Raw genomic sequence first — 10,308 nt, 5'->3', positions numbered from 1 at the left:
AGGAATGGCTCAGGTCTGGGGGCCGTTCAGGCGTTTACTGGGCTGGCACAGGCTGGGGGGGTCTCCCGCCCACTCTCCGCAGCCCCCTCCAGCCCGTTCTGCTCTGACCCTGGCTCAGGGTGCTCCAGAGCATTCCGGGTGTCGGCTTGCCACAGCTTCACCAGATCCGTGGGAGTCTTTCCTTCCTGGGGGACCAAGAGGAGATCACTATTCAGAAGTCTGTACCAGGAGGTGCCCTGATCTCTACCAGTGGTTCCCAGCAGGGAGCAGTTGGCAGTGCCTGGAGACCTTTTGCTCATCACAACTGGGGGTGGTGGTGGTAGTAGGTGGGGAGTGGGTACTACTGGCATCTTGAGTAGCGGTCAGGGATGCTGCTTAAGCATCCTGCAGTGCACAGGCAGCCGAGCCCCGAATGGCAATAATGCCGAGGTTGAGATGTCCTCGTTCTCCCCCTCTCCCTATCTTCCTGGCTTTCCCATATCCCCTTAGCTTTCTTGATTGGGGAGCGGGTGGGCATTCTCTTCCATTCTGTGATTGCTCTGCATCCCAAAGAAGAGCTTGGACTAGGGGACATGGGATGCTAAGAGCACTCAAGGACCACCAGGAACCGGCATGGTGTGCCAGGAACAGGCACGCCAACCGAGGGCTTAGGTTCTTCCTGCTCTGACCCTCCATGATTTGGGCCTCCCTGGGGCGGGGAGGGAATAGTAGGACCCCCTTTGGTCTATTGGGGGGGGGCCTTGGGAAGTCCCCTAATTGCCCTCCAGGCTGTTTCTCTGCACCTGCCCTCTGGAGATAGACAAGCATAGAGACTTGGGAAGCTGGCTGGGCCTGCAGCCCCCAGGGCCCCAGAGAGACTCTCCGCTGTGAGAGCTCCAAGCGCAGGCAGGCTGAGTCTTGTTCGGTTCTGTTTCCTCTGACCGCCCAGCACAGGGCCTGGGTGTGCCGTGCACACGGATGACTGAATCAGGAAAGGAGTGAACTTACCAGGTTCTTGGTCATCATGTCAGCCCCATGCAGGAGCAGCAGTTTGATGATTTTGTAGCGGTTGAGCCTCACGGCGTCATGCAGGGCACTGTCCCCTTCCTAGAGCCAGTGTGACACTCAGCATAGCCCATATTGGCATGTGGGAGCCCGCAGGCTGCCTGCACCCCTATGGTGGGGCTGGGCAGGAGAGAACCCAGACACTCACTCTGTCTTTGGCGTTGATGTCCTGGCCCAGGGACAGGAAGTGCTCCACGATCTCCACGTGCCCTGTTCGAACCGCCACATGCAGGGGGGTGCTCAGCAACTAAGTAGGGAGGAAGCAGGAGCCATTGGCTGAAGGCGCCTGGCCTTTGTGGCTTTGGGAAGGGGGTTGTCTTAACTCCAGCCTTATTCCTCCCCCAGGTCCTCTTGCCAGGGCCTGCACCCTGGAGGGGCAGGGAATGCTACAGTTCTCACCATCCTACCCGATGGCCTAGCTTTGAAGCTTTACATACCACCTTCTCTGGGAAGCCTTCCGTGATTCCCCCCTTACTCAGCTATGAGCAACTGCTCACTCCTCTGCCCTTCTTTTAGTAATTGTAATAGATGTCATTTATTGAGAGATGACTATGTGATGGGCATGGCAAAAGCTTATCAAACATTATACATGTTTAACAAGTAATTAATTTACATTCATTTTCCCATCTAATGTACATAAGAACTCTGCAAGATATTTTACAGAGGAGCAACAGGCTCAGAGGTTGTCACTCGCTCAAGGTCATATACAAAGAATAAATTTTAAAAAGGTAGATGAATAAATGAATGGATGGATGGATAGATGGATGGATAGGTGGATAGACAGAAGGAGGATGAAGGATTGCTTGGATGAACAAATTCTATATCTTTTGGGTGGTCCCAAAGTCCCCAGGACAGTGAATCTCTTCCCCCTCCCTCTCCTCTGCTCTTCCTGCTTCCGTCTCCAGATGATGGTTGCCAAGGGCCTTCATTTGATGGAAATGATCCATCCCTGGGCTCTGCAGCCACTCTGGAAACCAGACTTGTTCACTGCTTTTCCGCCCTTTGCTTCCCACTCCCCGCCCACAGCCACCCCAATATCTGTGAGCATTATTGCCTCACCTTATCTCTCATATTGGTGTCTGCTCCTCGGCTTTGCAGGAGTTTCACTACCTCCAAGTGGCCCCCGCGGCAGGCCCAATGCATGGCTGTGCAGTCCAGCTAGAAGGGAAGGATGGGACCTAACTGCAGAGCTTCAGAGAAGCAAGTGCCCTGGGGGAAAGGACCCCAGCCCAAAGGGCAGGGAGATACCCAGGAGAAGGGTACAGGGAAGGGATGGGGTTCTCCAGTGCCTGGGCGATGGATCAAGCAGAACATAAGAACTCTTGGGACCCACCTAGTCCAAGACAGATTTGCTGAGGAGGAGATGGGGCCTGCCCAAGGTCATGCAACCCACTGAAGGTGGGGCCTGGCCCCTGAGGCAGCCTGTCTGTGCCCCAGGTTGGCACACAGAGAGGGAGTCTAGGCCCACCTCCTGCCTCCTACCCAATACCTGCCCTCGCGCTCACCCGATCCTGAAAGTCCACAGTGGCCCCGCTCTCCAGCAGCTTCTCCAGGATCTCCAGGTGGCCCTCCAGGGAAGCTCGGTGTAATGCTGTCCTGCGGAACTGTCCCCACAGAGGCCATCAGGGCCTGACGTCTGGCCCGGGCCTGAGCCCATCTCCCACACAAGCTGAGGCTGAGGCCTTACCCCAGCTTGATTCTGGCCCTTGTGTTGGGTCCCCATATCGTCCATGTTTGCCAGCTCCTCATGCTCTGTCCAGACTCCCTTATGCCCTGCAGACTCCGTCCTTCTCACTGCCCCCAGCACATCAAGCCAGGCCTTCACACGGGCTCTTCCCTGTGCCAGCGTGCCCATTTTGCCTCACTCCCTTGAGTGCTTAAAGAATCCTCGCTATTCCTTCAAAATGTAGCTCCGGTACCATCATCTTCTTGAAACCTCTAGGCCAGAACTGTCCAGGCGCCCAGGCAACCCTCCCGCATGGGAGAGTGTTTGAAGGCCTGCTGAGGCTTGCTCGGCCCTGTTTCCCCGGAGTGCCTAGCCCAGGGCCAGGATGGGCAGGTGCACCCTGATTACTGAGTCAAGGAGAGGATGAACTTCCGCCCTTCCCAATGCAGTTGGCTTTCTGCTTGGGTCTCTTGAAACATCTACTCTCAAGCCTCATCTTTTTCTTTTTTGTACTCCCAGTACCTAAGGGAGGAGATGCTCTGAGGGAGGAGATACTCAGATGGAACAAGAGGATTAAGACTCTGGAGTCTACAGAAAAGAAAGGACATGTAGACTAAGCCTACAATAATGCAGGTTCATTAATTTGCTTAAAGTAAGAAAGAGGCTGTTTCAAGGAAACAAAAAAAGTATGGTAGGTGGTGGAAACGTTTTGAAAATAGTGCTGATGGTTGCACAGCATTATAAATGCAATCTATGCTGCTGAATTATGCACTTAAAATGGCTAAAATGGCATGGCCCATGTTATATATATTTTCTCACAATAAAATAAAAAAATACAGTAAAAAATACAGTACAAAAATATATCCTCGCATGAGTTTTATGGTTTTTCATTCATTCAATAAATGCCTATCTAAGCACTATTATTCCATTTGATCCCTGTAATGTGCTCTGAGGGAAGCAGGCTGTGTTACAGAGGAGGGAACTGGGGCATGGAGGGGTGAGGGGCCTAACTACAGGCCACATCGCCAGGGAGAGGCATTCTTTTTATTTGATCCCATTCCTCTTTCTTCCCTAAAGAGCCACGTGACAGTTGGTACTCTGGATGGGGTCCACGTGGAAAAGGGCCTAAGGATTTAGATAAATTCCTGTGTGAGAAGGACCATCCCAAATCTTCTGAGGACACCCCTCCCAAAGGACGCCCAATGCCTGTTCTCAAAAAGGCCCACGAGAGGGAGGGGTGGGACGACCACCCTGAAAGGGAGGCAGGCACAGGTGAAGGGGTCGGTGAGAGCATCACCTGATCGCAGGTGTCCGGGGAGCCCCCATCGGCCAGAAACTTCTCGATGACCTTCATTTTCCCTTCCACGGCAGCTTTCAGGAATGCCTCCTCCTCCACAGGGCCAGTCTGAGGGCGGAAATGCCATCACCCAGGGCTGCCCCGCAGTGATCCTGGCCCTCCCGGGCTCCCCTGCCCACACAGGTGTGCTCCCAGGAGCTTACGATCTCCTCGGGCTCTGGAGGCGGCTCCTGGGCGACCAGGGCAGCCCGCTTCTTCTGCTTCCGTTTTTTCCGCAGCTCGATGAGGTTCTGGATCCCACCCACCTCGATGATCTCCCGTCGCAGGTCTAAGGATGTCTTGCGCACACGCTCCTGGCCCTGCGTGGGGATGGCCCGTCAACCCCCGGGCCAGGAGCGTGGGGACCCCTGTGCTAAGCTGGAGGGGGAGGGCTTTCAAGAGGGAAAGAACCCAAGTCTAGCTCTCCTTCCGGGGAGTTCAAAAGCAGATGAGACCCAGATCCAGGTGGCGCAGGTCAGCGGGCAAGGCAGGCTTGAGGGAGCTGCCTGGAAGGCTTCACATGGGTGGGGAGCTGAGGAGGAGGGACTCTCAGAGGCAATTCCTAGCCCAGACCTTCAGAACAGAGTCTGCATCCACAGCCTCCCGCGCAATTCCACTCGTGTGTGACCATAAAAGTAATAGATGGTTAATATTAAAAATATGCCCAGCAGGTGTGGCTCAGTTGGTTGAGCATCTTCCCGTGGATCAAGAGGTCCCAGGTTCAATTTCCGGTCAGGGCACATGCCAGGCTTGCGGGCTGGATCCCCAGTAAGGGGTGTGCAGGAGGCAGCGGATCGATGTTTCTCTCTCATTGATGTTTCTATCTCTCCCTCTCTCTCTCTAAAAAGCAATCAAACCATTTATAAAAACAATACAGAAACATAAAGGTTTTGAAGAGAAAGCCCTTCTCTCCCAGAGGTAACCTCCCGTGGCTCAGTCAATGCCCTTTCGGACCCACCTCCTATGGAGTCATCCTGCACACAGTGGTCTGGAGACTGGGTTTTCTCCCATCAGCAAGGAGATCTCCTCTCCTGTCAGCACCCACAGCCTCCCTCAGCCCCTTAATGCCTGCAGGGTGCCGTCATATGGCTCTCCCTTCTCTGGGCTCCCCCGGGGTCTGTACGTGTGCAGATTCTGACTCAGCACGTCCAGGGTGGGGTGTTGACATGCATGCTGCATTGCTAATAGGGGGTTCGAGGACCCAGGAGCAGCAAGGCCATAACTGCCTGGCTTGTCTCCTGAGCACGGGCACTGGCTTCCCCTCCCACTTACCTTGACCTTTTGCAGGGCCAGACTCGCAGCCCCGTGGTGCTTCTCATCCTCCAGCACCAGCATGTCCATGGGCTGCTTCTGGTGCGCGGTTCCTCGGAGTTTCTGATGAGCCAAGGACAACACCTGCTCCAGGGCCGTCTGCAGAGCCCGGGAGGAGGTGGCCTCTCCCCTAACCACTCCGGGGACACGCTCCGAAGACCTTCTCCTGTGTGGCCTCAGGCCCTTCCTTTGCCCACCCCTGACTGGTCCTGGAGGCCCCTGGCAGGAGCAGGGCTCCTGGAGAGACCCATCCAAAAAAGGGGGCCAGTTTTAGTTCCCCACCTCAACCCCAAACCCAAACTCAACCCCAAGTCCAGCCCTGACTCCTGCCCAACGATGGCCCCCAGTCCCCAGCCAAACAAAATTAAAAGCTATTGAAATGAATTTTCATGAAACTAAATACTAGCTGTACCGGTTAATAATGCGGATTTTTTTTTCAATAGATGGAGTTACACATATGTTGATATATATATGCGATTTGATATGTAAAGACCAACAATTACAAGCATTATTGGATGAAGATGCATGTCATACTAAAAAAAAAACTTGCAGAAAGATTAAACATTGCTCTGCAAATAATTTCCGATCGTTTACAAGCAATGGGAAAGATTTTAAAGGATTTAGTGAAAAAAATCCGCATTATTTACCAGTACACCTAGAATATTAACTTTTTCAAGCACTTTATTTTTTAAAATTTTTTATGCCATAAAAATTTACTTTGATGAAACAATGTGATGAGAGATGAGAGATATTTTTTAAATGGCTTACTTGGCAATATAAAAAATTTGCAAATCTATGTCAGATACCAACTTTTTCCCCTCAGATTTTACTGATTCATGAAATACCTAAAGTATAGAAACTGTTGCTCTCAGGGAATCTAAGGGATGAGAGCCAAAAGTCCGCGGCTTTCAGCTTGAAGTGGACTCTAGTAACCTTATTCTCGCTGTAAAAATACAGGTGAAACCCCTTCCCAGTCTCCTCTCCATTTGTAGCTCTCTGATCGACCTGCCTGGACTACTTCCTCCTTCTCTCTCCAAGGAAGGCACTCTGTGAAGAGCTGGCCCCCATCTCTGAGGTTCCAGCGTACCGGGAACATTCGCCCAGGTGGGAGGGTGCTGGCCGAGACGGCAGCTTGGGAGGAATGGCCACCCTTTCAGAGCTCTCACTGAGTCCTGGTGTTACACTTTCCAAGGTGGATCTGATTTCCCAGCTCTCTATTTTGGAGGTCCTGTTCTCCACGGGCTTCTCCCTTCCATGTCAGACTTGTGTGGTTTGACGTATCCCCAGTGCTGGCCTCTCCTCAAACACTGGCTCCTCTCCCAGGGCCGAGGGATGCCCTCAGGCTACAGCTACTCCTGCAGGTGGGAGTCTGGCTGGGATCCGCATGGAGCAGCCAGAGCGTGGGCTTGGATCCTAATCATCTTGGTATCCCCTGCACCTGTGACAGGGCCTGCCACATGGTAGGTGCTCCATGAATGTGGGAACCTTTTTTCTGCCAAGGGCCATTTAGGTATTTATGACATCATTCGTGGGCCATACAAAATCATCTACTTAAAAATTAGCCTGCTTGCCCTAACCGGTTTGGCTCAGTGGATAGAGCCTCGGCCTGAGGATTGAAGGGTCCCAGGTTCAATTCCAGTCAAGGGCATGTACCTTGGTTGCAGGCACATCCCCAATAGGGAGTGTGCAGGAGGCAGCTGATCAATGTTTCTCTCTCATCGATGTTTCTAACTCTCTATCCCTCTCCCTTCCTCTCTCTAAAAAAAAAAAAAAAAAAAAAAAAAAAATTAAAAAAAATTAGCCTGCTCTATTTGGTCAAACATTTAATTAACTCACCCCTAATGCCTTGGCAGAGCCAGACCAAATGATTTCATGGGCCGTACATGGCCCGTGGGCCAGACAGTCTCCATTCCTGGTTTAGAGAAGAAATGAATGAACGAGTGAATGGATGGTTGCAGGTGGGCTCAGCATCTCTGTCCACCCTTCAGTCCTCAGTGATGACCTGGCTCAGTAAGTGTCCCACAACGGAGCCTCATTCCCTGGGCTGGTCTCCAGGACCGTTTTCCCCTCTCACCCCAAGAAGGGGGCACAGACTGGTCAGAGGCTCTCCTCTGAGGACCCTGCTGGGCTTGGGGCTGGTGGGAGCAACTGGGGACGCTAATGTTCATCCATGTCTTACCCAGACGCTCTGGCCCCTAGCTTCAGATCAGTGTGGGCTGGCATGCAGCAGGGGCTCAATAAATGCTATTGCATTGGATGCTAGTGGGTGAAGCACAACAAAACTCCCACTTCACTTCAGAGATGGCTGTGCAGATTGAATGGGAGAATGCCTGTACAATACTTAGCCTAGTAGCCGGCGTTTGCTAAGCTACTAGACTCCAGGGAAGGCTGGCTCTGCGGGCACCCAGTGTCCTGAGGGCCCTGCTGCTATATTTGTTGTATGAATGAATGGACGAGGACTGCTCCATGTCCCTTTGATTAATGCCTCTGCACCCAGCATTCCAAAAACGGCACAGTGGCATGATTCACCTGCCTGGCGCTGATGGACAAGCCCTTGGAGGAGTGAGAAATGGCATTACTGGACTTCCAGGGATGCCCAAGCCAAGACTCAGCAGGCTTGGTCCAAACTCTTCACTTACAAGACTGCCTTCCCTTCCCTAGGCCTCATCTCTTCTTCCACTGGTGTCCTGATCCTTCCCTCAGCCTCACTCTATTCGTCACTCTTCTTTTTTTGAATGGAGTCTACCTCTAAGCTGACTTGTCTTCTCCCTCCCATTCCTGTTAGGGCCAGTCTTCCCTCCTCCAACAAGTCCTTCTTAGGGCTTTCAGAGTTGCCTTCCTAAAATAGGTCAGATGGCACCACCCTCTCTCACTCAACATTTAGTGGCTCCCCATTGCCCACAGAATACATATCTTTCACATGTCCCTCTCTGGTTTTCGTCCTGCTTCCCTTCCCAGCCTTAGCCCCTGCTACCAGAATTTCTAATAACAGTCATGCTTTCACTGATCTAAACTTTAGTGCCTGTCTTTTCCTCAGCCTGTAATACCCTGATCTCCACTCACCATTCTTGAAGGCCCAGCTCAAATGCCATCCTGTCCACAGAGAAGTCCTTGAGGGCCCACAGTTGGAATGACTTAACCACCCTTTGTGCTCCTTCACTTCTTTCTGATTTAACACCCCTATTCCACCACTCCCTCACTCTGCTTTCTTAGTAGACTATGCACCTGACAGGTGTTGGCTTAAAGCAGTGGTTCTCAACTTTCCTAATGCCGCGACCCTTTAATACAGTTCCTCATGTTGTGGTGGCCCCCAACCATAAAATTATTTTCGTTGCTACTTCATAACTGTAATGTTGCTACTGTTATGAATCGTAATGTAAATATCTGATATGCAGGATGTATTTTCATTGCTACAAATTGAACATAATTAAAGCATAGTGATTAATCACAAAAACAATATGTAATTATATATGTGTTTCCCGATGGTCTTAGGCGACCCCTGTGAAAGGGTCCTTCGACCCCCAAAGGGGTCTCGACCCACAGGTTGAGAACCGCTGGCCTAAAGGAATGCAGGTTGGTAAAAAGGAGGCAGGGACTGGCCTTACAGTTCCTCTCAGTCCTCACAGCACTTCTGCATTTAGCAGAGCAGACTCTAGGTCTAGTTTAAATAAAGTGAAAAGCAGGACAAGCTGGCACGCTCCTCCCCCATTTCTTTATTCCAGAGAAAACGCAGTTGCCCAGAGCCCCATGCTCCCACGGCCTCTCCACGTGTGGCTGGCGGTCCTGGGGAAACCCATGCTTCCTTTCTCCTTCTGCTCGTCTTTGTTCTTCTTCAGTGACCAAACCTGGAGTTCCTCCTGTCTGTCTCCCACCCAGAAACTGGGGGATCTCAGGGGCCCACATTCCCACACCCCCAGGCAGCTTCCTAGCTGTCTCATTCTGTGCAGCCCGGCTTATCTCAAGGGCCAGGTGCATGGGCAGCGTCTCGGGGAGCCCAGCTTGGCTCACTCACCCACTGTCCCTCAGTTCTTAGGGCTGATGCCTCAGTCTCCCACCAGCAGCCCTCTCCACCAGGAGACCCTGTGGCTGGAATGGAGCCCTAGGGACACCTGTCCTCCTTCCACCACAGGCATGGCAGCCAGCCTCTTCCTTCCCTTGACAGCAGAGCTGGATCTCCTCAGAACCCCCCTGGGCACCCACACCTCTGCCCATACCTCATTCTCCTCCTCCTGTGCCAGCCGCTCCTCAATAAGCGCTGTGGCGCTCTGTAGCGCCTCGGAGCCCGCCATGGTGCTGTCCATGCCCGCTTCTGCAGGCCAAAGAGCCACGGGGGCTTTATAGACCAGGGCACCCCCCCCCTTTGCTGGGCGCCTTTGCCATGAGCTCACCAGCTCAATTCTCCACCTACCCCCCCCGCCCCCCGGCCCCTGTCACCTTCACCCCGGGTAGCCGGAGAGAGCAGGGGAGAGGCAAGGACAGTTGCCCCCCACATCCCCTGGCCTATTAGAGCCGGAGGACACAGCACCCGGAGAGCAGGGGCTGCAGGAAGGAGCCTGCCCAGCTTTTGCCATGAGTGCTTAGGCCCAGCTGGTCCTTAGCCAGGGCAGCTGGGCTGCAGGAAGGACCCACTGCCTGCCTCTAGCCCTGATGGCAGTGCCACCTGCTGGACGCCTGAAAACTGTGCCCAGCCAGGGCTAATCAGGGGGCCTGAAAGCCAAAGTGGGGACCCAAGACAGTCCCGTGTCCTGGGCTGTCCTGTATACAGGCCCTGCTGGCTCTGGAAAGGGGCAGGTGCTCCCTCCCAGCTGAAGTGCCCGGTGGCTGGTGGGGGTCAGGGCGGCTGCCTCCCGCTTTGTGCACAGTTCATGCAGGCCTTTGCGTCTCTGGGGTCCCACAGCGCCCCCTAGCAGAGCATCCCTGCATTTGGCTTTATGTCCATTCGTTCCTGATC

The 10,308-nt window shown here is 53.2% G+C and overlaps 1 protein-coding gene across 1 annotated transcript; it reads right to left on the bottom strand.

The window, feature by feature from the left end:
• Nucleotides 1–34: 34 nt before the first annotated feature.
• Nucleotides 35–9,737, bottom strand: ANKRD2 (ankyrin repeat domain 2; the record flags this gene model as incomplete). The annotated part of the gene is given in 10 exon segments (XM_081105341.1): nt 35–58; nt 60–185; nt 988–1,086; nt 1,193–1,291; nt 2,104–2,202; nt 2,550–2,648; nt 4,008–4,115; nt 4,211–4,366; nt 5,319–5,420; nt 9,572–9,737. Coding segments are annotated over 10 exon segments (999 nt in total). The 5' UTR covers nt 9,659–9,737.
• Between the last annotated feature and the right edge of the window lie 571 nt (nt 9,738–10,308).

Source organism: Myotis nattereri, assembly GCF_964212035.1.
Source record: "Myotis nattereri genome assembly, chromosome: 13".
Classification (NCBI taxonomy): domain Eukaryota; kingdom Metazoa; phylum Chordata; class Mammalia; order Chiroptera; family Vespertilionidae; genus Myotis; species Myotis nattereri.
Note: the sequence above shows the minus strand (reverse complement) of the source record. Positions and strands in the feature narration are given on the sequence as shown.